Source organism: Simochromis diagramma, unplaced genomic scaffold (genome assembly GCF_900408965.1).
Source record: "Simochromis diagramma unplaced genomic scaffold, fSimDia1.1 OVJJ01000304.1, whole genome shotgun sequence".
In the NCBI taxonomy this organism is placed as follows: Eukaryota; Metazoa; Chordata; class Actinopteri; order Cichliformes; family Cichlidae; genus Simochromis; species Simochromis diagramma.
The window spans coordinates 17,691,233-17,718,731 of NW_024387030.1; the positions used below are offsets into that span (position 1 = coordinate 17,691,233).

The following is a 27,499-nucleotide window of genomic DNA, read 5'->3' on the forward strand; positions in this document are numbered from 1 at the left end:
CCATCAGTATTACTTAGAAGCTTTTTGAACACTGGCTACACCAGAAGCTCACAAAGGTGGGTGTTTTAGGAGAGTGTGTTTTATTTAGTTTCCCGCCTTTTAAAAAAAAAAAAAAAAGATAAATAAGTTACAAATATTTTACACTGGGGGTTTTCTCATATTTGCTATATCCAGGACTTCAGATGGACAAAATATAAATTCAACAAACTTCTGATCCAAAAAAGTTTTCTGGTATAAGTTTTTTCAGTGAACGGAACTGGTTGAGATCCCCCTCACTCTTATAGATAACTAAAAGTCTGCGGTCAGTCACCATGTGCGGACACTGTATTCATTTCCATACAGCACGCTTGTCTTCATTACATCTCAGAGCCATCTACTGGTGCCTCTGTACCCACGCTGAGTGTCAGACAAAAAATTCGGGGCTCATAAAGCAGCTCAGGATTCTCAAGTTTGAAAGAAAGAGATGGGAGGCGCTTGGACCATCCATCACTGGCTGCCTCTAGCGGACCCCGGAGGGGCGGCGCGCCGAAATCTGATCGCCCTTCCCCCGCTGCTGCTGTTTGTCCCAGCGGCGCGCAGGCTGGCAGAAGGAGGCATCGTGGACTCAAGAGGAGAGATGAGCGTCACACAATCGTACACGCGATGGTTCCGCCTTCAAAATAAAAGCTTGATATCTAGTCGCCTTATTGAATAGGACTCTTTTTGATGACTCAATTGAGTCCGTCAGGCTGATTTAATTGAGTTTGCTGCTAACGACAGCTAGCTGTGCTTCACTTATTTGTCTCCTCAGATGGCTCTGTTGGTATATCATTTTAACATATTTTAAATTTAAATTTACATATTCATTTATTGAAGAATGCATTCAGATTTTCATCAAATACACTGATTCACAACTTAACAATGATGACAGGATGTGAGCAATTAAGCAAAAAATACAATTAAAAACAGAAAAACATAATAAAGACTCTTATTTAAGTACACACAAGTACTAAAGTGCATGAAACGATACGATATAACCATTGCTGCATTACAGAGCTCCTTTGTAGATGGCTCATAGGCTGGCGAGTGCTTTTTTTCCCTTACCTTTCCTGCATTTTCATAATTGAATGAGTGCCTCCGAGCAAAGTATGCGTCATCGGATCCGAGCCAAGGATTTTATTTTGAAAGTAAACCTGGAACTCCTCGTGTTTCCCAGCGGTGCGCGGTTGACGGCAGCACCTTGCAACTCCTACTTCACAGACAGCGAGAGGAGAAGAGTCACCACTCTGCGTTGGTTGATCAGAAGCGACGAAACGCACCGAAACTGGCATCTGCGCCGGAGGAGACGCAAAGGAACCGCGCATCCCGCGTCCCCGTCCGCCTCGTCCACTCTGCCCCCTCGCAGGACAGGATGAACGGACTTTGGAGGACTGGACACTTTGGACAACGCGGACAGCAGCGCGCGGCGGAGGACGGGATTTAGTGGAGAGAAGTTGGCGAAGACACTCGCCTTCAAGTCGTGAGGGGGGGATTTGTGACTCTTTTTTTCCGCTGTCGCTAAACTGCTCTCCAAGCGCTGGAACGTGAGGATTTAAAAGTAGTTTTGTGGGTTTTTGTGAAGTTTACCGGAGACTAGAGGCTATTTCACCAAAGGAAAGCTTGGTGCCATCTAAACTCTGAAGGCTGATCTTTTCTGTCAAAACGGGATACTGTGGGTAAATATTATTATTATTATTATTATTATTATTATTTTTATTATTATTATTATTTACAAGCAGGTTACGCAGACTCAGACACATAAGTCTCACAGCTTCACTTCCTTGTAGATGTGGACAGGTTAGAGCTTTGAGCACTGTGTACACTGCGTGAGTCGTGAAGCAGCCCCGCGGCTGTGCCACAGCACAGGTGGCGTGGAGGTCCCTGTTTGTGCGCAATTGGCGCATCTTGGCCAGTGTCAGCAGACTCTGGAGGAATCAACAGTCAGTGCGCAAATCTATTGCCACGGGTTCGGAGCAGGAGCGCAAAGCGGCTTCTGTTGTAGCTTGTGAAGGTGTGTGTGTGTTGCTGAAATTACGCACGCTGTAAGAAAAAAACGAGTGGAAAAAATACTGTAAAACATATTTGGGTTGGGAAACGTGTATGCTTTTTCCAGCAGTTGATTGAGTTTGGTTGATTTTTCAGTGAGGGGAAAAAAGTAATTTGCGCTAAAGCGTTCTCTCCACATCCAAAGTCATTCCCTTCATCCTTTCCAGTTTTTCAGTATTTACAGAAAAATCCACGAATGAGGGAAACTGTGAAACTGAGTGTTTTAGAAAGAAAGAGGCCAAATGAAATCACGCACGCTTATCCTTACACAAAGGGTGGTTTGTGGTGATACCTGCCAGATTTCGTTTGAGGTGAGCTCGCTCTTCATTCAGAATGAATCGAACCTATCCTGATTTTATCTTGTTGTTTTTTTTTTAAATAAATAAATTAAAAAAAATCCAGCCATCCCCGTGCTCGTTAGGATGGGCACGCCGTTTCTCCTCACCGCAGTAGTGACGTCTTCTCAGGTTTGGCGCTGAAATATGAATTGCACATCTCTTTCACAGAGCCGCACTCCCCCAAATCCTCTGATCATCTCTGAAGTTAGAAAGCGGCGGATTGTCCCCCCTCCTCTCCCTCTCAGTGAATGAACTGTGCGGTTCTCTCCCCTCAGCAGCAGATCACTCATCCCCTCTTCAAACACATGCGCATCAATGGGATTCAGATGGTGATTTTTCCTTCTTCTTCTTCTCCTTTTTGGCCACTCAGCTCGGCTTTGACTCCCACCATGTCAACTCCCAACCCGAAGAAAATTATTAGATTATTGCGTCCTGCGAGAGAGACGCTGAAAATGAGATTTGGGCTCTGTTGCTTTAGCTTATTAAAAAAAAAAAGAAGAAAAAAATTGCTGTCATAAACAAGCGTGCGGCCGATAATAGTTGTGCTAATGCTCCAAATTAATTGTATCTATTGACCCGAGAAATAATGCGTGCCAGTGTGCAGCTTTTTCAATCAGAGGCGAGCCTCACACACTTTCGGTTCCAAATGAGACTCTGATTGCCTCTTTTCATTAGTGAAATTGGCCCGAGACCATCGCTCTGCTCCTGGTTTAGTGCCTTTACGTTTTCCTTCTCGTTCATAAAGAGAAGGGTTCATTAATCTGCTTCAGCTTGTCTAATTTGACAGAGAAAAAGGATCATTACTTTCATGCACAAACACTCATTTATTATTTAAAGAAAATAAACTTATGTGACCTTATCTGAGCTTTACACTATACCTCTGATATAAAATTTGTGCCTATATATGTAAGGACTTCTAGTCTTTCTGTTCCACTGTAATTAGGATTCTCACATGTCTGAGGTAGTAAAAGCTGAGTTTATACCAACCTTAGTACGATTTATAACATTTTAATGTCTCCCAGTGTCTGCTAGCAGCACTTCATGTAGTCTTTATATTATAATTTCAAAAGGGACTTCGCTGTCCATCTGTATCTTCTGCTTTAACACATAGGACAAAGCCCTGGCGTTCGGATCTTTTTCCATGTGCAGGCTGAGTCTCAGACAAGACGCCGCCCGTCTGAGTGTCAGCCCGAGGTGAGCTGAGCCCGGAGTCACCCCTGAACCTCTGACAGCTCTGAAGTGCCGAGCTCTCCTCTGCCTCTCAGCTGATCAATATCTCTTCTCACCTGAGGACTCGTTCGAGCGAGCTCTCTGAAGAGAGGGTGGCTCAGCTATGAAGGCAGGCAAGAAGTCGTGAAGGGACAGGCAGAAGGGAGATGGTGGGTGTGAGACATGCATTGCATTGCAAAAGAAAAAAGCTGGAGTGGAGAAAGGCGTGCTGCAAAGGAAGATGACCCACTTGTGTGTCTCTTTATTACCCATCTAACCTCCACTTGGCTCCACTCTCCAAAAAAACCCTCTAATCTCCCTTTTTTCCCCACCAAGAACACAAAGCTGATCCGGCCCCAGCCGCTGATTATCCGACTTAATTATTAAAGATTGCTGACACTCCATGGAGGTGTGACTAGCATGTGACTTCCTCGCGTCGCTCCTCACTGAGGATAGAGGGATGGCAGGGATTTGAACCCGGGTTGAAGCGTTTTTCCGCCCCTGAGCTATTACAATGTGAAGATAGTCCTGCATGATTAATGCTCATGCCTTATTCATTGCCGTAGTTGTGTTTCCCTGCCATGCTTTAAGAAAATATTAGCATGAAAATTTGAGGCTTTGAACTCCTCTCTCGGTCTTTGGGATCCATATTACCTCATGTTCTTCTTCCACTCAGCTATTTGAGGTTGTTAAGTGATATCAAAGTGTTTTTAGCTGGTTGTGCTGTATATGAGGGTTTCATTTTCAGTGAGGATATCAGGTAGTTGTGTGTAATAAGGGGCACACATTATTAATTCTCTTGCACATGGCTGTCATTTATTTCACCCAAATGCATCAATTACACTGCAGCACTTTGCTGCTCTTCAGATTCAAACACTCGCCGTGGACTCTGGCCTAGTCTAAACCCCTACCTGACACCAGATAAGTCAATGCTGCTATTGTATTCGATCTTCTTCTCACATGGTTTGAGAGGCTGTCATGCTACTTGTCTAAACAGATCTACGGGTTGATATGAACCAACTCTGAAGCCCTGTCAGCTCTCCAAGTGTACTGCCTTGTAAAAAGCTACTATTTATATATATATATATATATATATATATATATATATATATGTATGTATATATTTATCTCTGTGTGTGTGTGTGTGTTTCTGTGCCTGCCAGAGAAAACAAAAGTTTAGATTTAGAGAGGCCTGTAATCAGCCACCTCCACGGCCTGAGAGCGAAGGCCTTATTGTGCTATATAAACAAACCTCAGCAGCATGTAGGCGTCTCGTGTTGTAAGAAGGTGAGGATGGGCTGAGACGGGAATAGAAGGACTCCTGGGAGTTCATAAGGAGAACATTAAAGGCTGAAGTATGTTGACGGGTAAAAGGTGCGGTGGCACTGTTTAAATTAGGACACCGTGTGTGTGTGTGCTGCTTTATTTATCCACGTGTGTCTTGTGAAGTGTCCCCAGTCTGTGTTTTTCTTTACTGAAGCTCGATAACGTGCAAATGCGTCCTCGCACTTGTGCTAAGCGAGGAGTGGGTCACAGGTCCTGCAAGGGAAAGAAAAACAGTACTGTTAAGACTTAAGACAACACAACCTTTCTTTTGACTGTGTGTCTGTGTGCAATACACCTCAGTGTGTGCAAGTGAAGCTCGTTCTGTAATGTTAGCATGTGTATTCAATAAACGTCTCCGTAGGAGTGTGTGTGTTAAGGTGGACGTCCCACAACCAAAGGTATTCAGAAGATTCACAGACCCTCTGACGTTTAGGTTACTAGTGGTACCTTGTGTGTTTACGTGTGCTCGTGTGGGGAGATTTTTCTTTTACTTTTCTGGGCATTTCACTCACATCTCACTGGGCATTCCAACTTTTCCTTTCTCGGGAAAACTTAGGGGCTGAACACTCTGCTATCCCTTTCTGTAGCCACCATGCTGCAGTCTGATAATGGAGGGTGACTTTGTCGAGAAGAAAAGAGTCCCCGGGAAAAGAGCGTCAGGCTGTTTAGCTCTGTAACAAAGAGCACGTTAACTGATTGATTGTTGAACTTGTGATCTGAACTCACGGTAGGGTACTGAAGTTTTCACTTTGAGCTGTTCGTGTGTTGGAATTTCTGTTTTCCCATCCTAAGAACCAGGTGCTCAGAGAAAGTTTCTAAGAAAAACTTTGAAGAGGGATTTCCAGTCTAATCTTTAAAATCTGTGTGGACTCTCAGGTCAAAACACGTTAGCATATGCACAGACCCCAAGGCGCTTTGTTGCACTGCGTTCAATGTACAGCCATTTGATGTTGGTTTTTTTAAGTTTCAGACTGTGTTGATTTCTGTCTTTATAGTCTCAATGGACATCCTGGCTTCTGTTTGACAGATTCTGCTGCTTGTTTCAGGTCCGTGGTGGGGAGCTGTCGGACAGATTCTTGCGGCATCTGCGGCCGCCCTTCTGCTGGACAGTATGCGAACGGAGGATGTTGTCTAAGTTGGAGTCGGGCCTCGCTGCTCTGCGTCTGACCTCTTCGCCCAGAGGAATGACTGCTCTGTGGTGCTCACTCTGGCTTTCTCTCCTCCTTCCTCTCACCGTCATTCCAGCCGGGCTGCCCACTGCTCAGCCCACAGGTAGGAGACAGACATCCAACCCCACACTGCTGATGCCACATTATTAATTGTCCTACGTCTGCTTAAGACGCTGAGAAAACTCATTTTGAATTTTGTGCCTCAAACTTATTGCAACATCATTTTAGAGAACAATTTGAGCAAAGATGCCCTTTAATGCGTTGTGCTTTATATTATTAGCTAAAAATACCAAACTCTGAGTGGTTCCAGCTCCTTTTTTTAATCGTGATTTGAATAATCCACATGTTGGCTTTACATTGAAAGGGTAGAAAAGGTCATTAAACAGTGCTTCTTGTGCACTCTTGTTCATTGCTTTCTTTTCCATGTTCTTTGAAAGACATTAATTTTTCTGTGTTCATCACTTCAAATAATGGTATTTAAAGTCCCATTTACTGTTTATGCGAATGGAGTCCTTTCTCTGTTTCAACAAAAAAATTTTATGACGTTTTTTGTCCGAGGAGGATTTAATTGGCCTCTTCTCGGTTCGCTGAGCTTAGCGAGATTTTCCCTCTTTGTTCTCGAGGCAGAGAAATACCCAAAGATCAATCCAAAATAAACTTTGACTGCGTTTGCTTTAATCTCTCCATATTGCTATTAAAAAAAACAAAACAACACAGAGTAATCTTTATTCGTAGGCGTTAGCCAAAACTTCTTTCTCTCCCCTCCCTTTTTTTTCCTTTTTATGTGAGGGTTATTCAAAATGAGTCTTTGACACTCTTTACACGGTACAGCGCATTAAGAAAGACGAGGAGCCGGGGCGCCTGCTGGAGAGGGCCCAGCTGTCTTACGCAAGCTGAGACACTTTGTGCATGAGTGTAAAAGATCGTGGTATTACAGCTTTTCTAACTGCTGCTTTTGTGTGTACAGTTTGTTTTGGCTGTCGCCCAAATAACTGAGGTCAGAGCAGAGATGCAGACTTTGAGATTCAAGACTTGGACTTAAGTCACTAAAGTGGAGACTTGTGTTTGTGGGACTTAATCTGCTGATCAGTGATAATGAACACAGCTTTGAGAGATAACTGCTAAATAGCCACATTATCCTCTGCATCCAGCGACTTAAAAAGAGACTTGTCCCCCGCCCTCTCTCGTGTAAAACGCATAATGTAAGGAAAGACAATGTGTGATTCTGTCTGCCTGATTGCCTTCCCTGCTGGAAGCCATCACAGTCTCTCATGCGTGGGATCATCCAAAAATCTGAGTGTGTGTCTGTGTTTTTTTTTTTTACCCCCCTCTGGGTGGCGGGTGTTCAGGCTGTGATCTTCGTCTACCTGCAGCCAAATGCACGCGGAGCCCACGGCTCTGAGGAGGATATTGTTTCAAGTTCCTAATGTTGGGGTGTGATGATTCATCTGATGTCAAGTGGATAGCTGTGGTGATAACACGTGCAGCAGTGCTTCTGCCAAGGACGCTTCCTGGTGCAATGGAAAGCTTTTTACCTTAGAATCAAACTGAAAACGCGAGACTCTTTGTTCACCTTCATAATTACCCACCCAGTCAAAACTTGCTGGAAAGAAATGGGTTTTGCTAGACGTCTAAACAGCTCTGAGCTTTCGCTGTTAAGCTCCCAGCATTTTTGGGCACAATTTTTTTTTGAATGTAGGACAGCTACATGAAGGTTAGATGTATTTGCCCATTTATTTACATCTACATGTAAATTTAATTCCTTTTCAATGGTGCGTTGCATGGCAACCTTATTCATTCAGTCCTCTGGATTGTCATAGCGCCTTATGACCACACACTCCTAAGATAATAGACATGGTGTTTTAGAGTGGCTGATTAGCTCAACAAACAAACAAAGTGGGTTGTGGCGATACTCCTTTAGGTCCTTTTATGATCGTGTGTTTCTGATGAGGGTGTAGGCACATGAGGTTGATCTAAATGTCATTTTTTGATTCAAATTGCACAGTGGGTTTGCATGTAAAGCAGCATCTTTTTCTTAAAATGTCCTTTCAGAGAGCTGAAAAGACTCTTTTTTTGTCACATTTGGCTTTTCAACCAAATCTTAAAGTTGTTATGTCTGCTAAAGTTTGTATTATTTCTTCCGGGGGGGACATTTACAGGCCCTATTTGCAGGTCCAAAACAAACACATCTTGGGCCAAATCAGATCGAATATAAACATTTTCAGTTGATATTTTTGGGCTAAAGAAAGAAAACTTTTGACTGACTGGCGTAGAAACAACGAATACACCAACGTCTGATGTTAAGTGGGTACTTTCTTTACAGCCTTCGTGACACTTGGAGGTCCTGTTGTGATCTGGATATTATTTCTGAGATTTGTTTCACTTGAATATCTGGCACAAATTAATGTTTAGGGGGGGGGGGGGGGTTGTCATGGAAGTGCTGTTAGCTGTTTTTCTTTCAGTCATAGCAGAAATAGTAGTAAATACAGGTTGGTTTTGTTCACACATCATCTTAAAAGTGATCAATGACATTATCTGAGCATTGAGTTAGCATTAGCCAAGAAATTGGCTAATGCTAATGCTAAAACAAACACTAGCACACCGACAGTTATCAAGCTAACTTGACAACATGTTTATTGTGTTGTGTAAATTAATAAAGAATACACTTAAAATGCTTATCATTGGTTCAAGAATAGACTTTAATATTTAAAAAAAAAACAGTTTTTCCCGTTTTTTCCATTACAACAACGTGATTGGTCAGTTTGAATGTTGATCCCAGACCAACATTACTATGATGATGCAGAAATACCAACAAGGGAATATCAGACACACCCTTACTTTGGCTAAGAGGACTACTCTGCATTCGAGGGTTGAAGCTACATTTTTATTTTATGTGAAACTATTAAAAATCCCCAAATTTCAGGTTCAAATTGATTTTTTAAAAAGTAGGAATCTCAAGTGTTGACAATTCATTGCTGTCCAGTTGGGACTGCTCCTCGTAGGCGTCTCTGGCCTGCGTCTTGTCTCCCCCGTGGCCCTCTGGTCTCCAGGAGAGTTCCCCACATCCACAGATGGACGAGCAGTAGGGGTAAAATGAGTGTTGTTTAATGGCAGATGGCACAATTTCCCCTCAGCAACCACAACACCGGGCTGCAAAGTTGTCACTTAGGTTTTGTGTTTTCCGTGTGTGGCACTGTGTGAGTTTGGGGGGAAGTGTGTGGATTAGTGTGTGTCAGGATCAGCAGGTGTTAAGGACAAATATGCCCTTGAAGGTTTACAGCTGGCCTCTAAATATCAATTCAGATCTTTTTCAGTATGTTTAAAGTGTGTAGTTGTTTTGGTTGAACTCTGGTTGTGATCACTGACCTCTGTTGGCTGCTGGATAGAAGTTATAGAAAGAAACCGCTTTATTTTTAAGCATAAACATTTGCCACAATGCCTTCTTAACAAGTAACAGTAATAGATCATAGTAGAAAAAAAGGTCGTAATTACCCTTTAAAAAGTCATCTAATGGTAATATAGTGGGTCTTTAAAAATCCTGTTTAAAGTCAAGCTGTTTTCTGGGTGTTTATTTATGTGTGTGTGAGGTAAGCAGGCCTTGTGGTGTGTGTTAAGTTGTGTCGGTGCGCAGCGTTGTTTATTTCTCCAAGAGCTGGTGTCATTTGCTGTGACAAAAAAAAAAAGTTTGAGAGGCCAAGTTGACTGATGTGAGAGACTGATGACATAGAACAGAGACTGTGTGTGTGTGTGTCATTCGTAACCTTCCCTGAGTATTTACTGACCACACACACCCCCTGCTGATATCCCCGCGGAGCTCTGATGGAAGTATACGGCACATGTGAATCAGCAGACATGCACATTCAGTTTTGCCATTGCATCGCTGTGTGCGCACATTTGTGTTCACGCGTGAGCAGAGTCTGCAGTTAATGCGACATTATAAATAAAAGAAGGCAGAAGAAGAAAATGTGTGTCCGCATGAGCGAGAGGAAGATGCACCGTGGTTGTGTGGTCACCGTGTCCTTCAACTAGAGAAGAAAGCAAGTTGTTTGCCCCGTTTAGAGACTGAAAATGTGTGCGTGTGAGCGTGTGTGTGTGTGTGTGTGGTCACCCCACCCCATCGGCAAGGACTGTAAATGTCAGCAGGAGGTGTTTGGGTGATTAGGCGAGTCATTAAAACCTCAGCATTTGCCGATTTACGCTCATGCTCTACAGTTCACACACACATCAGTACACAAACAAGCATGAGTGCACACACACACACACACACACTCGTTCTCTGCCTCTCCTTGTTTCTTACTTTTTTTCCACACACGCTCACTTCTACACACTTTCGAAAACCTTTGATGTGTGCTGTTAGTCTTTGATGGTGACAGCATCTTCCTGAAGGTAACAGATCTATACCTGCGTGCGTGCGTGCATGCATGCGTGTGTGTGTGTGTGTGTGTGTGGACAGAGATAGTTTCCAGTCAGCATTTATGGTGTGGTCAGCTGTTTCCCATCTCATGTCTGGAGGAGGAGTTCTATGTAATCTTTGTAATGGATGTATTGATGTGTTTAATCAGGATGTTGCTACTGTCACAGCAGAAGCGCTTTACTGTGCTGCTGTAGTGTACGTTAGTTTCTTCTATATCCACCTCTAAGCCCTTCTTCGTACTCTGAGTTTGCGTCAAGCAAGCACCCCTCTAGTCAGATGTTTATTTATATTATTATTATCATTATTAATACCCACCCACAGCAGCTCTTTCCCTTCCAGTATCCCTGAGTGTCCCTGAGACTTCTGGTCAGTCCGAGTTTCCCCTCTTTCTTGCTCAGATGTCCCTGTGGAGAATCCAGTTGGCTCTATCATTCTAGCACCATCAAGTCCTTTCCTTGTCACCTCTTACATGAGCTGTAAGATCACTTACAGCTCATGTAAGAGGATTGTTAGTTGCCTTTGTGTTTACCTACTTAGCTCAAACGCTCTTATGTTCATAGGTCTGCACATGTTGCCAGCTGTGCAAAGTTTTCCTTAAACCTTCTTGTTTTTAACTCTTATTTTTTGGTCCTATTTCTTTATAGAGAGTGACTAAAAATAAATCATCTGATCTTTAACAAGCATCTATTTTAAATCACACCACAATGACACTGATCGTGTTGACGATTAGTCATCCGATGCACTTTCTTTCTTTTTTTAAGCCCTAAAGCAATACTCGTGTACCTTCTTGGTCTTATTTTGCATATTATTAGTATTTTTATTTCTAATTGTTTATGGTGGAGCAGTCTCCACATCGCTAGCCTGTAATTAGCCAGTTCTGCACATGTGTGGGCTCAGCGTGGCTGCCTGTTCATCACAACTTCAGCGTAAAAAGTTCCTCCGTTGTGTTGTGTTTTGGTTTTCACAGTGTCTGCGCGAAGGCTCATTTCCCCGGCAACATTATCGAGAAATCTTTCTGGCAAGTGGAGTAAATGTTCAGGCCAAACAAGCTTTGAATGATGATTTGTTAAACAATGGCACTTCTGTCCTCAGTCTGTCAGGCATTTAATCCAGTAGGCATTTCAGACACGTTTGTGGATGGGAATTAATCATTACAAACAAACTCACAAGGGAACATAGCGGGGTATTTCTCCTAGACTCTCTGCAGTTGTACAAACACTGGCACCAGTGTTCAGTTTTTACATCTGTAAACCTACACATGTTACTGTATTCACACAGTTTTTTAACAAAGAGTAATAAATGGTAGTTGATCATTTAAATCAACATTAAAACATGTTGTGTTGTCTCGTCCTTCTAAGCACGTTATGCATTAGGCGGCACTGTCTAGACGCAGTGTTTTTCCAAGGATAACACACAGCTGAGCATTAGTGGAAAAAGCCTGTTGCTTAGCAAAATGTTATTAAAGGTTTTCATATCAGATCACAGACTGAAGTGAAAATGCTCAGATTGAACTGTGCTATACTGTGAAACAAAAACCGGCTTGTATGTTGGGACCTCTGCTGTGTGAAAGAAAACCTGTCTTTGTCAGGTACGAGTTGGATGCACACCTTGGTGCACCTTCACTAGGTAGGCAAAAAAGAAACACAAAAAATTAGCAGACAGCTGTAGATCAGTAGGTCATTGTCTGCCCGCGGCCTTCGTACGAGCCGTGTCTGCAGGCCACAGCTATGCATGTATTATTGCACCTCATTAATGCCCTTTGAAATCCTCTCTGCACACCGTTCAATGAATTATGGATGAAAAAGGCCCGTCTGTGTGTTCTGGTCACGTCTAACTCCCCGCCACCTTTTCTGCATTCTTCTTTGCCATATTTGAATGCATACATATATTATACAACATTTTAAGCCTTAAAGCCTCCTGTGTATCTGTTCATTTTTCTCCTCTCTGGCAAGTTTTCAAATCTCCATCAGTTTCTAAGCTCTTTGATTCCTGCATCCACTGCCTGCTTTTTTTGTTTCTGTTTTTTTTTCTCCACCAGATGATGTTTGCAGCACGTACGCACACTCGTCTGCCTCGTACACACCTGTGCATGCCCTTTGCTCTACCCCTGGCTGCGGTTCAGGGCGGTTCTTAGCCCGCTGGCTGACAGTGGCGTTGACATACGGTCGGGCTTTTAATTACAAAGCTTCCCCTTAAGGAAATTGTTGAGATACTTAACAGATAAGGCAGACATGGAGCAGAACAAAAAGGCTCATTGTATCACATCAGGAAGACCGCTCTCGGAGGGCGCACGGGGAAAAGAGAGTTGGCGATTAGTCAACTGGAGCCACAGTTGTAGCTGACAAAATATTTTTGCACTGTGAAGTGATGGGTTGACAGGATTTTTTTTTAAGTTAGGTGTCTCACTCTTTCTGTTTTGCCTTCTGTCCTGCTGACATGTGGATTTATTGCCACCGTTGGTTCAATTGCATAATCTCACCTGAATCTTCAAGATGGATGATGATTGCAAAATGTACCCAATATACACCGTGCATGTCTAAACGTGTTTGTATGTGAACAACCTGACTGTAAGCGTGTGTGTGTGCGCGCGGTTTGAGCCAACCCCATTGGAAGAGGTAATTTTGTTGCTGGCAGAGTCAAACAGATGGCAGGTTGCGCGCTGGGCTGTTAGAAATCCAGCACACACAGACACACACAAGTACCAAGAGAGTCACAGTCCTGGCTTCATGTCCCACCCATCATTAAGCCCCCAGACTCTCCCTGTGTACCCCACTTGTCTTCTGGGCCACACAAATAGTAGCTTACGTCTGTCTTTCCACTTTCTTGTTCTTCTATTTGCACCAATTACCATTTTTAATTGCATTTACTCCACCGTTCTCACTCATACTCATCCTTACAGTGATATGAACAGCACTCATGTCTTTATTTCCTCTATACAGAAACTCAACTCAGTGTTCCTCCATGAAGCGGAGGTACTTCATTTGTCTTACAGGTCTCCGCTGTATCAGAGGACACGCTGTCTAACTTATAATAAAGGATCTCGTTAGCAGGAGTCAAAAGCATATTGAGTCATTAATAACGTGTATTTTCAAGATAATTAGACTAATAAAAGTCACATGGTGAGCAAGTTTACTCCAGGCCTCCCACGTGCACTGATCACCCTCCTCCTAACAGGTCCATCTCTCTCTCTCTTTCTTTCTTTCTTTCTCACTGACCACTAACCAGAAGCAGAGCTGTCTGGCTCTGCTGCACCCCATTTACATTTCTGTGAATGGAACCAGAGAGCCAACAGACAGTGTTTAATGCCGTGTGTGTCGGAGAGCGAGGGAGGGAAGCAGTTACTGCGCAGTATGAGATTACCTCCTTGCTTGTGATTGTGTGTGCGTGTGTGTGTGATTGTGTGTGTGTGTGCGTCTCTTTCATATTCTTCTGTCCTCTGTCTTCCTTCCCCTTCATCCCTCCTTTCCCTGTCCCGGTCTTTGTGTCTTTCCTCTTCTTCTGTGTCTTTCCCTCTGCTCTTTTATTTCGTCTCCTTTACTTTAACAGGTGACTGTGATGCAGTAAGACTGAAAAAGGTTATACATGAGCAGTAGTTTCTTTCTTTCGTTCTTTCTTGGTTGGATCATCTATTTCCTGCCTTGATCCCCCCCAAAAAAACCCAAAAATAAAAGACCTGGGGTCTCCACTCACACCCTTGCATGCGCTTCTGTTTAATGCTCCCTCGCATCCAGGGCAGCTGACACATCTAATATTGAAACCAAACTCCCTCCCACGTCTCGCTCTCTCACCCCTCTCCCCCCCTTTATGTTATTTTGCCAGGAGAGCTAAAATAATAAAGCCTTGTGCCCTCTGCAGAGCGTAAGGGAAGCCTTTTTCCTCCCTGGAAAGAAGAGAGCGAGAGCACTCGGTGTGCTGGCTAGCAGCAGAGCAGTGACAGAAGAGCTGACTCCAGATTTGTTTTTATGTTGGTTTTTTTCTAAACCATCAGATTTTTTTTCCTTTTTCAGAACTCCCATGAAATGTTAGTTTTGAGCGCGGTGGATGTGTTAATTGGCCGTCTTTTTGCCTCGTGCGCCGTCTTTCTCCCCGTCGCCCGTGCACCATGCAGTCAGTGGTTTATCTGCTGGCTGCCGTCACAATCAAACCAGGAAACAGCCTCACTTCATTTTTTATATTATTGATTCTTTGTTTGTCCAAATGTGTCCGCTCGCTGCATTTTGGGGCGTCACCCTGCATCAGACTTCGTTAGGAGCTATGATGTCATCGGTGACCTTTATCGACTTCCTCGGCTGACAAGGAGTAACTTCAACAACGCTGATAGAACTGAACCCGATCTTTACTTTTCTGACACCCTGCTGATTCGGTGGCCTCTAACTGACAGAATCTGTAAAGTCAGACTTCCACAAAGGAGAGCACAGCTCCAGCTGATAAAGAGGCAACACGGAGCACGGCTAAATACCAGCAACCTACAGCAGCGCTCCAAAAACTGTACAGCAGCACGCTTCGCTCATATGACGATGCTTTGAAATACATTTTTTTTAAAAAGGCTGGAAGAGCAGTTAATTTGTAATTTTATAGACTGTTGAGGCATTTCTCTCATTTTTATTTTCGCAGATAAAAGCCGCCTTCAACCCGCCACCAGCAGCAGCTTTTAGCTATCATCCGTCTCTAGCCGTTTAACTGTAAAAATCAAGTGTGAATTCTTTGCTCAGTGACAAGTTGGTGCTGGTCGAACAAGAATGCAACTGAAATTTTTCATGTGTACTGTATGCAGGCTGTAGTTTTAGGAAACACCAATGGATGCTAAAGGAGCGTAGGCGATCACATACAGGTTTCAGCCATCCTGATAACTGATTTGGTTACCGCATGTAAATCAAGCTGTCTGGGCAACTGCTAAGTAGTTAGCAATATTAGCTGCCCATGTCTTGTACTTAGAATTATTAATAAAATCTTTTTTTTCATTAGTGAGTTTAAAATGAAATCCAGGCTTTTTAAAATCATCCCTGGCTCTAAAAGCCTTTTTGCACGGTGGTAACAATGTAACAGTGTAGATGTCTTCGGACAACTGTGCTCCAGTTGTTCTTCGCCCCAAACAGAGGCTCCTCTCTACGGTCAGCCTGTGCTGTGAGTGGAGGCAGGACCTGGAGGGAAGCAGGAGGCAGGGATGATGGGATTAAAGGGCTTTTCCTGCCCCTGCCCTGCTCTCATAAGCTAACATACTCTAACAGTACTTCATTCAAGGCTTTCACCGCGCTCAGACAACGACCCGCAGGGAGCTGTAATCTTGATACGTCCTCTGTGACATGTTCCTCATTTTTCCTTGTCAGGTTAGAGTGAGAACAAAAAAACGACTATAGGGAGAGCAAGACGAGAAGAAGAAGAGAGAGACGAAGTGACGAAGTGGTCGGTTGCCCAGAAAGCTTGGGATGTTTTTGACCGTGCGCCAGGTGATCTGAACCATGTGGCTGAGCCCAGCAGCAGGTTTCAGAGGAGGCAGGTTGGAACCAGGCTGAGGGAGAGACCCGCACGGTCCCGCCGCACTAATAAACCGCATCATAAACAGAGCAGTAAACGCTTTCACGTCCTGCTGATCCCAACCCCAGGTTTCATGCAAACATACACCGCAAACCCCCCCATCCACCCTGGGACACGAGTTAACAAAGGTAGACCAAATAATGCTGATGTATGCGCTGCTTGATATCAGTTGAATTTCAATTAAATTCCCCAAAGGAACACAAAAGACATCAATCTAAAGTTTACTTAGGACACATTTATCTCCTGCAACATGTTTCTGGTTCCAACTCTTCTTACTTGAATTCACCTAAACACGGTTAATGCTTGATAGGCTAATTACCAAAACCCCAGTTGAGGTTTTAATTTTCAGCTCTTTGTTAAGTCGGTTAAGTGAGAGAGAGAGTAAATACGATTACTGTAGGTTTCTTCACCAGATGAATGCACAACGCCGCCATCAAAGTTTGCACCGTTGCCAAGGGGAACAGACTAGACACGGAGCGATCCAGGATTTAGGCTTGTTTTGTAAATGTGTGTCTGAGTGCTCGAGTTGAGTACTGTGATCAGTGTTAAGGCACACTTTCCTTTTTAACACACACGCACACACATCGCTATCATTGTCGAGCCAGAGATTTTGCGGGGGAGGGTCGTCGCCGCTGGAGAGTATCAGAAGTACACTTGCCACACTGGGAGGTCAGAGTAGGGTCCTGGTCGGGGTCAGTTGAGGTCAAAGTTTAATGTTTGAATCAAGCATCTCCCCGAGCTCCGTCGGTGTGTTCGGAGATGGTTTTCATCAGCTGAGACGCCTTCAGGCAACTCTTTGAAACTCTGTTTCAGGTCAGATGTGCAGTAAACGTGTTTGTGGTCCAGATGTTTAGCTGTTCATTCGTGCATTCATTTGTCTTGTTGCTAATCACGTGATGAGTTGTTTTGTAAAAGAAGAAGAACATTGATGGATTTAAGCAGGAAAAGAAAAAAAGTTCTCACACTACATTTTCAGTTCTTGCAAAAACGTTTGTTTTTCATGCGTTTGCTCAGATTTTTCGAGTTTTACCTTTTTTCCGATTTCCCACATTCACTAAGTGTTTTCCGAGTACCGGTCTGCCCCCCTCCTCCTCAAAGTCTTTGGGAAATCATGAGTGATTTGACTTTCCAGAAAGTGGCACTAAATCAGCATGCTGTATAAGAAATTACTACTACTCGACTACTCGCTCTATTAGGAACACTCGAGTAAGAAGCTGTGACGTATGAATTCAAAGCTCTCAAAGCTGTGCTGTAATCAGATTGGTTCCTCCGCGTTGTTCGGGGAAGGGTGATTATGTTGTTTAGTAGGCCCCCACACACACACTCCGCAGACATCCTGGCCGTTGTGGGGCGAGCTTCTTACACTTGTCTGTTGAATTGAAACTAGGCCAGTTCGTCTTTGGAATTACAATTACCGTGGACCAAACCCCGGTCCTATTCTGAGGCTGAAGGGATGAAGGCGAGGTGGGGGGTGATGATGAGGGTGTGAAAGGAGCAAAGACGATTGGGCGCTGCCAGGATACCCTGTATGTACAGTAGCTTCCGATGCTCGTTAGCGCAACTGAGTAGAGGGCCAGCCACCGAGGAGGGATGAGGTGGAGGAGGAAGGGAGGGTGAAGGCTGGCACAGGCCGGGGCGGGATGTTTAGAGGCAACGTCTATCTTTAACTTGATTTTCGAGGCTCTTTTGAGAAGGCGCGGCTCAGGCTCACAGAAGAATAGAGGCAACAAGCTGGGGGAAACCTCACCCCTCTCTCTCCTCTCTTTCTCCCTTCCTCCTTGATCTCCACCGAGCCATCCCTCTTTTCTCTCCAGTCTCCTCCTGGCAGGCTTCTCCACAACGGTGTGAGGTTGTCAGGCTGGCCCAGATTAGGGGCATTGTCCGAAGGTATTTACATCCGGCCAAACCATATTAAAGAGAGATTAGCGGTTTTGCAGCACATTTCGAAAAAAGAGAAAAAGCAAAGTGTGGGGGGAGCTTTTCTAAGATGAGCAGGATTTACAATTGGCATAGCTGTGAAATGGAGGAAGAGAAATGCGCTCTTTATGGCGAGGGGAGGTGATGGTTGTTGTTGCTGTTGGGGGTGGTTTGTGGGGTGGGTAGGGGTTCCACAGATCCTGTTTGAAGGTCATGTGATGCTGGCTCGTCTGGTGGGGGCGTTGAGTTTGCCAAACGGTTGGCAGCCGGTCTGGATTTACAACATAGGAAGCAGAAGTAAAAGAATCTGTTGGCGGGACACAGTGAGCAGACGGGCTGCTGTGGAGGACATCATGGTCCGAACCAAGCTGTCCGTCTGCGTTCATCGAGCTCTTTGGGAAATATCTTTAGAGGGCAATTTAGTGTTTTTATAACTCTAAGTAACTTTATTTTTTTATCTTAGTGTTTATGATTTCTTTATCACGGCTGATAATTTAAAAAGTGAGAACAGTGCACGTAAAGCATCTGGCGGAGTCACAGCGAGCATGCGTCATGCGTCTTTCCTCCTGCACGCCCGACCCAGACAGGACCTTAGCCTAAATAAAAGTGATTAAAAGTGATCATATTAGTGTAATTTGCTTACTGAAGATGTGTTTTTATAAATTTCTGTCTGTTGTTTGACCTGTCCAGGATCTGCAGATTAAAATTAGCTAGTAGCTAAATTTGATACAATGCATCTTTTCTCTGAGGAGATTATGAAAATCTCCTGCTGAACAAATTGAAAACATGTCCTGATTCTGATCTGGGCTGACTACATCTCAGGAGGAAGAGCGAGTCATCCACTCATGGTGGTTCATTCCCTGGCTGCTCCGGCCAGCATGCCAAAGTATCCCTGGGCAAGAAACTGAACCCCAAGTTGCTCTGTGATGTGTTCATCAGAGCTTGGATGTGTGTGAATGTTGGATAGAAAGCGCTTAGGCATAGAAAAAACTGCTTGTATGATTGTGTGTGAATGAGGGATCTTGAGTCTTAGAGTAGAGTAGAAAACCATTTTCCTAACATTGCACGTGCATATGTGTGAAAACAACTTAAGATTCAGCAAAAGTTAGTCATTCTCTGTGTAAAATCCTAAAACCTGTTTGTTGCCCTGTGTTGAATTAGTGATGTATTTGCTTAAAAAGACGAAGTCCGGCCTTTTTCTGCAGTAGAAGCAAACAACTAATTACCTTCTTGAAAAGACCATTTGCTGCTAAATTGTTTGCTGCTGGTTTAGCATCGGCACGCTCCGCACATGTTGGAAACATGGCCTTGTTGTGTTATTAGCTGTAGTGAGGAGGAGGAGGAGGAAAAAGAGGGCGCTTGATAAAGATGAACGTCTCCCCGGCCCATCTGGAATCCATCACTTTCAAGAGCAGTTTAGAAGCAGATATGGTCTGAAAAAGTATGTGCTCCTGCTTTTGTACCAGGCTCAATAAAAGTACCTGTTAAGCCCTCCTTCCCCGAAGAAAGTGAGTCCTGTTATCGGTCACCATTTACGATCCCTCTTGCCTCTTTGAACCAGTTTGGATTCTGCCTTATGTAAAACAGCCCGACTGAAGCAGCTTCATAAATCAACCCGGACCATCATCAGCAGGAAGTTAGGAAGGGTACTTCAACAACCAAACTTTTTAAGGATTAGTCTCTCAGCGCTGAAAGATGAAACGTGTTCGCCTCCTTCAGAGCAGAAAATGAATTCATCAAAATGCAGCATCGTGATGCATCAACGTACTTGTTTACTGACGGATGTGAACTTCAGAAAATGCTCTCTTCACTCTGAATGTGTCAAGAAGGATACGTATCAGGAAACATCCCACCCAAATACAGAACGTAATATAAAACCGCATCTTAAGGATTCTTGCTCGACTCGACCCTGCTTGATCTTCCTCTTTTCCCCCATCGCTCAGACGTTGGCGTCAAAAGCTTAGATTTAGGGGGGAAAATCGGATTTAGACATGTAAACAAATATAGTGAAAACAGGGTGGCAGACCACAGAAACAGGAAAGCCCAGGGATGCACATGCACGCACTGAGAAGGCAGAGAGGAGCGTGCCTTATTCAAGACTGCACAGTTTTTTATATTTGTGATGTTGGCCTGCATTTGTTCACATCTCTATCAAAACCTCGTGTTCTTTCTCAGCGAAAACCTTTGAGATCTGCTGACAACTTGAGAATTTCCCTTAAAAAGTCCTGATATGACAGCGGCCACGGCGACAGCTTCTCGGTCTGGTCTACACTCCTTCCTGTTTCTCGGGATCCGTCGCTCAGTCCTTCAGTGTGTGCGCTCGAGTGGGAGAAAGACAGGCGTGGAAAGGTTCCCCCACATAAAGAGGCCTTTTCATCGAGAAGTTTGTAGAGGATAAATAAACCTCTTCAGAGGCGCAGAAAAAGATGGGGTCTGTGAGCGGCACGTTAGCGGACAGCGCGCGGTCCTATCTCAAAGACAGACTTTATATTATTCTGAAGGGCTATTTGTTATGATATTGAGCCGCGAGGGTTAGAAGGGCCAGGAGGGCAGGGGTCTCTTGATTTATGGAGTGACTGTCCAGCCTGTACTGCACAAATCCACGCACACATATCAGAGCCCACATCCACTCTAGCACACACACTCAAAAACACACATCACACATTGCTTCCAGCTGGCTGCAGGTTCCGTTGGGAGATTTCCCCCCTCAAACACACACACACACACACGGCAGGAAGATCTAGATCAGGGGTGTCAAACACCAGGACCCAGAATCGTCCCTGCAAAGACGTCCAACTGGAGAGCTTCGGTAAATGTGAAAGAAGGCACTCATTTTCAACATTTAACTGTATTTTCGTAACTTTTACAGCTTTATCTTTACTGATAAAGACCTCCCATATGACCATTCATGCGATACCAAAGATTACACAGTGTATCTATTGGATACACTTCTTCTGTAACTCAACGCATTTGTTTCTTACAGTTTGAGAGTCGTGCTGACAGATTTCTTACTACAGCATTTATCATTTAAAAAAACTGAGGTGTACTGTTGAAATTGCACTTCTTTTTCTTGTATCTAGGATATCTCAGTGATTGACTGTGTTGTTAAACTTCTTTACACTGACAGAAAGGGGAGTTTCACTAATATGGAAGCCTGTTTCCGCCACTAAAAAAAAAAGGATCCATAACTCAAAATTCCGAGTTACTTTCTCGAAATTTCGAGTTAGCGCTGCCAATCAGTAATCTGCTTGAATGACGTCATTTCCTTGTTACCCGGAAGCTGAAGCCCTCAGCTACAAATGCTACAGCTAAGCTACCGGTATTACATCCAGTCGTGAATGCACAGATTGCTGAGTGTTTTCAGCCTGGCTTCACAAATGATGAAATCCCTGTGTTATTAGCTGAATCACATGGTGTTACTATCAGCAAACGTACTCGCGAAAGCGCCAATTTGTTGGGATCCGTTTTTGAGTGCGCGTTACTCTGCGCGATATGCTTCCGGGTAACAAGAAAGCGACCTCATTCACGTATATTTTGGATTGGCAGAGCTAACTCGAAATTTCGAGTTATGGATACTAGCTTTTTTGTTCTTATTTAGTGGCGGAAACGTATGGAAGCCCGTTTCCGCCACAAAAAAAAAAAAAAAAGGATCCATAACTCAAAATTTCGAGTTATTTTCTCGAAATTTCAAGTTATTTTCTCGAAATTTCGACATATTAACTCAAAATTTTGAGAAAAGCAACTCGAAATTTCGAGTTAGCGCTGCCAATCAGTAATCTACGTGAATGACGTCATTTCCATGTTACCCGGAAGCTGAAGCCCTCAGCTACAAATGCTACAGCTAAGCTACCGGTATTACATCCAGTCGTGAATGCACAGATTGCTGAGTATTTTCAGCCTGGCTTCACAAATGATGAAATCCCTGTGTTATTAGCTGAATCACATGGTGTTACTATCAGCAAACATACTTTAATTTGTTGGGATCCGTTTTTGAGTGCGGGGTCCTGCGCCATATGATTCCGGGTAACAAGAAAGCGACCTCATTCACGTATATTTTTGATTGGCAGAGCTAACTCGAAATTTTGAGAAAAGTAACTCGAAATTTCGAGTTATATTTCTCGAAATTTCGATATAATAACTCGAAATTTCGAGAAAATAACTCGAAATTTCGAGTTATGGATACTAGCTTTTTTTTTTTTTTTAGTGGCGGAAACGGGCTTCCATAGAAACGGGCTTCCATACACTAAGGATCAAAGTGGTCTGTATGTGAAATGAGTTTGTCCCCGACCCCTGATCTAGACTGGATGCTGTCAGAAGGACAGTTGTGCTCTGGATGAATCGCCTCTGGTTTGATGATTTTCCCTGCGTTTTCATCAGAACTCGTGTTTAATATCTAAGTTTATTTTGAAAGTCTGCATTGTGATTTTTTTTCAAAGTAGCTAATTATTCTTTAGTCTGAGTAGCGCTGTAGTTCCTCGGCTCCTGCTAAGGTTTCTGGAAAAGCTTTCTGTAGTCTTTCAAGGACTCATTTCAGATTATTAGGCGTCACTCTTTCAGATGCAGGGAACCACGTGAGACGCTGTGGCCGAGTTTTATTTCATTCTGCTGAATGAAATGAATCAAACTACCTTTGATTCGTTTTTTATCTTAACTTGTATGCAGGAAAAAAGTGCCCGAGCAACACCCTGCTTCACATTTAGTCACTTCCATAAGCACCCACCTGGACACTGCCTATTAAAACCCCATTCTTCCACAGCTAGGCACACAGCAGCTTTTTCTTTAGGTGATCAGCTGCTAATTAAGGAATATTTCTCTGTGACTCACCACCACGAGCACATTTTATTGCCGCTCAAAGAGCCGTCTCTTGTCAGTGTGATCAAACACATCACGTCACGTAGGAGAAGTTTCACTTGAAAGGTGCAGCGTGGAGACCCGGGTCTCCACCCGAGCTCACCGGCTGGTACATCTGTCCTGAGAGTTTGTGCAGCCGGCACGGCGTGAGGCTTTTTCAAACCAAAAATCCACTTTTTATTCAAAGCACTTTCCAAATCTGCATTTCAAAGTGCAGGATCTGAGAAAGAAACACATATTTGGTCATTGATAGTGACTAAGAAAAGGGTTCTTTGCTCCTTTGTGCAACATCTGAAAAATTGAGGGTTTTTTCCTCCCTTAACGTCCAAGAAGTATATTTTTTCTTTGTTTTGCTCTTTCTGTAAATTGCATTTGTTTAGCCTCTGGTGGTGTAAACATCCAAGTGGTGTGCAAATGTTTGTCCTATCCATTTTCCCCAGGATCAAAGTGAAAAAGGAAAAAAGTATTGTTTTGCAAGCTGGATCACATGAACGCCATGCCTCGCCTTGCTATTAACAAATCCTAATTAAATAAACTTTACTGCTTAATCCAGATTTTTCTCCACTAAAGCCATAGCCTGCTTAGAGTAGATTTGTACACATTATGAATATTACCAGTTTTCTGGAAAGAAGGGCAACTTTGTGGCATGTTTTAAGCCTGTATGCTAATATTGGCCAATCCTTTTGTATATATATCAAAACTTTAGCACATAAAAGTGAGACTCTTTGAATGGTTGCACATTATTGTGTGCAAGGAATAAAAATGGTTCTAAACGAAGTCAGTGCCTCATACAAAGAAACACTTCTAGCTGCTGCTGCTGCTCATTCAGAGCTGCCATACGAGGTTGTGCTCGAGCGCTCGCCTTCCATAAAGCACAAGTGAGCTATGAGTCTCTGGAGATTATTATATCTATGTCATAAACCCAAATTTCCCATGTTTTAAGACCTGGAGATATTCTGTGGCCTGTATTCTGCGTTTGTTCCATAGCCATTCATTCATTCATTCATGCTGGGCTTGGATTTATGCGTTCGGCACTGTTGCCTCAGTGTTTTTCTTCTCCTGAATGGACCTTTTTTTTGTTTGAACAAAAAGCATTGTAAATGCGGCTGTCAAAGCCAGAGGCTACGCAGAGAACTGCACAGCGGCGTTCAGCACATTGACTTAATATCTCCAGGATTTTTTAATGGGTCGATGGATGCAATAAGACAGAGAAAAAGACGCACAAATCATCTGTCCCGTTCATTTTATTTATGATCCGCGCTACATGGGAGAAATGCGTTGGGCTTGTTGACTCCACCACATTTATCTAATGGCTGAAGTTGCTTTGTGCGTTACTTGTTTAAGTTTAATATCAGGGTGATAGTTAGTAAATTAATTGGCCTTTTTTTAAAATCATGGAGCGTTTCTCCAGAGGGCTGCGTTCACGATCGCTGCTTGAGTAACTTCGTTGCCCTTTTAGCGGGTCAACAGTGGGTGTATTTGCCATCGCAAATCACACTCTTAACACACCTCATTCACTGTTTCCCATGGGTGGGTGGGTGTGCACTTGTGCGAGCAAACAAGTGTGCGTTGTGTACTCTGTTGCCTGAGCAGCTCATTCGAAGACTTTTACAGTGGCTACATTCCCGCGTGTGTGAAAGCGTCTGTGACGTCCTCGTAAGTGTCCTAAATGTGTGTGTTTTTTAAAGTGTGTTTGCTTAAATAAGCTAGTAAATAAACCAGTGGGCGCATAAGGCCATCTTTCTTGTGTCTCTGCAATGGGTGATGACGTGTGATTAAGTTCAGAATAAGAAGACATCTCTAATGAGGGGACTGCAGGAGACACGAGGGGAGCCAGAGTTTGTTTATCCAGACGTGTCCCTCCATGTCTCCACCGTCCTCCAGTGGAGGCTGGCATCCTTAGCAAGGCTTGTAAACATGTTGATTTTTCCTTGGCTCTAACCAAGCTGGCTCGCGGAGCTCGCGGAGTAAATGAGCTGGTGTTTGACCAGGGCCAGCTGAGGAGGAGGCGTGGAGACGAGGGAGGGAGGGGTGAGGGTGGGGAGGTCATTTCCACACAGATCTGCATACTCGACAATTAAAAAAAAAGTTGCACTTTTCTGACTCTCAGGGTCAGATTACTTAATTCTGCTACTTTATTGCTTTTTTGAAGGTTGATATGGGCAGAGGTGTCCGATCTTGCTTTATTATCAGATTGTTTTTTGACTTAGATGTGAGGCTAAATACTGACCCCGTGCATGAAGTTGATTGCATTTATTAAAAATTTCTTCTTACATAAACCATTCCTTCTTTTTTTGTTTGCAGACCCTGTATCCAGCGAGACGGCCTTCCTGGAGGACTATGTTCTGGGCATCGGGGACACTCTGGAAATGTCATGTGACCCGGAAGAGCAGGAAGACCACACGGAGCCTATTGTGTGGTTAAAAGACGGCGCTGGACTTGTGCCTTGCAACCGGATACGGTTGGGCCAGAGGATGCTCCGCATTATCAATGTGTCGTATGACGACTCCGGGGTCTACTCGTGCCGCCTCGCCCGGAGCAACACGCTGCTCAGCAACTACACCATCAGGGTGACAGGTGAGAGCGTGGGGAAAGTGTGTAGAAAAGACAAAAGTTGTTGAGTATCTGAAAACTTTAAGTAAGGCCATCTAGCCTTATATTTAAATGCAAAAGTGGAAGGCAGATACGTTAACTGTTGAGCTTTAAATAGGATACGAGACCCACAATATTTTTAAGATAGTTGAGTTACTAGCAGAGCTCCAGCAGAAACAGGCGCTTTGGCTGCACCTCGCAGAGCTCTCTGAAATCCGACCTGTCTCGGTTGTTCTGCCTGTCTGACAGACAAACCGAGTCTGAAAGTATTTTCTATCAATAAATATACTCAAACAGTTACAGTAGCGCTGTCTCTACATGACAGCTGTTTATAGAGAAACACTGAAAACTTAGCTCAGGAGGAAATTTCTATTATTTGCTACTCCTGCTCAGTTTCAGCTCCATGTCATCTGCCTGCCAAGCTGCACACACACACACACACACCAACACACACACAAGCACATATCCAGCATACCGGTACAGGCTTTCACCAGCTAACACCCAGCCAAGCTTCACACAGATTCCCACCTCCTGATGCACAGTCAAAGGTGAAATTCATTATCCGGCGAGGGGATGGGAAACATTTTAAACAAGTGTGCGATGCAAGCGGAGCTCTAATAGGAATGCTTGTGTAGGGGGTGGGGGAGGCTCTGTGTGTGGGTGTGTGTGTGTGTGCTTAAAAGTGGAGCCGCATTTACCCGTAAAACTCATGGACACCAACTGAGCCTGTTATTGACAACTAATTAGAAAGCAATTAGCTTGAACCATTTCATCATTGAAAGCAGATGGGGTGGCAAGAAATGAGAGAGTTCACTCTCTGCTCACTCACCCCACCTCCTCTCACACACACACACACACACACACACACACACACACACACACACACACACGGATGCACTTGTTTGGCAGAAAACTGGGAAGAAAATGGGCATTTTCGATTACTGATCAGAGGTGGGCAGGTTCTCCTCCCGGATCTTCGTATCAGCTCCAAACTGCACACCAGGACACTGTGCAAACACAGTGCCTTCATCAGTGACTTAAAAGGAATAATAAGAGGCGTTCTCCTTTAAAATCGGACTTTTTTTATGAAGAAGTTGATAAATAAATAGAGATAACTGAAGCTGGTTCCACCTCCACTTAACATGTCTCAGGTGTTGCACAGGCTGCCAGTTCATTTCACACTAATGTCTGACATTTCATATTGTTTCGGCTCTCCGTGCATGTTTAAATTACTCAAGAAGCCAGACTTCTTCCAGTATGCGTTTCAGTATCCTGTTTTTTCCCCCCTTATACCGCCGATTCTCCTCCCTCTACTTTAAACATAGAGCCTCCGTTTTATCTAAAACACACATGGACTATTGTGTTTTCCCTCAAATATTTGAGCAAGGTGTCAGAAACTTAGGGGCGGTATCAGATTTAGCACTTGGACAGCTTCCAGGCAGCAGAAAGGGGCCAAATCTCACTGTACACACACAGCACACATGCAACAAGTACAACTACAAACTGAGGTTTGTACAAAGGAGTGCGTGAATTACTTATTGACAAAAATTCAGTTTTATTTATATAGCGCTAAATCACAATAAGAGTTGCCTCAAGGTGATTTATACTGCAAGCTAAAGACCCTACAATAATACACAGAAAACCCCAAGAATCTGGTAACCACCTATGAGTAGGCACTTGGCGAAATTGGAAAGGAAAAACCCTTTTAACAGGAAGAAACCTCCAGCAGAACCAGGCTCAGACACAGGCAGCAACTGCTGCGACCGTTGGGGGTGATGGGCATGACAAAAGACTTATGACTAATGATTAAATGGTTTAAGATTTAATCATTCACTTGTTTATGTGTTTAAGAAACACATAAACAAGTGAAATATGACTTACATATCTGGGTGTAGAGCAGTTTTAGCAGACAAAAACTGCTTAAAGTTTAATAGCAAATAACAACAACTAAAGATGAGCATTTGCACCCATAGACTATGAAGGATGAAGTGGCCTAAACCGGACTTCTTTCTCAAAGCCTGCATCAATCCAAATACAGTAAAATAGACAATAAACTGGGATTTACGATGCGGCTACTTTGTCGT

General features: G+C 43.7%; 1 protein-coding gene and 1 long non-coding RNA gene across 12 annotated transcripts in view; both read left to right on the forward strand.

Annotated features, from left to right (window-relative positions):
- The first annotated feature begins 1,229 nt into the window (after positions 1-1,229).
- Positions 1,230-27,499, forward strand: part of fgfr3 (fibroblast growth factor receptor 3) — a 64,784-nt gene continuing 38,514 nt past the window's right edge. For 4 of the 11 annotated variants that reach the window (XM_040042329.1, XM_040042325.1, XM_040042330.1 and 1 more), the window contains exons 1-3: positions 1,231-1,694; positions 5,984-6,209; positions 25,128-25,400. In XM_040042329.1, coding sequence (XP_039898263.1) covers positions 6,062-6,209; positions 25,128-25,400 — 421 coding nt within the window. In that variant the 5' untranslated portion in view covers positions 1,231-1,694; positions 5,984-6,061. Of the gene's footprint in view, positions 1,695-5,983; positions 6,210-25,127; positions 25,401-27,499 lie in introns of all 11 variants that reach the window. The other 7 variants (XM_040042326.1, XM_040042331.1, XM_040042333.1 and 4 more) reach the window with 4 other exon arrangements.
- LOC120740192 lies at positions 6,217-12,759 on the forward strand. Its single transcript, XR_005697332.1, has 2 exons — positions 6,217-7,467; positions 10,087-12,759. It is a non-coding gene; the product is annotated as an uncharacterized LOC120740192 (long non-coding RNA).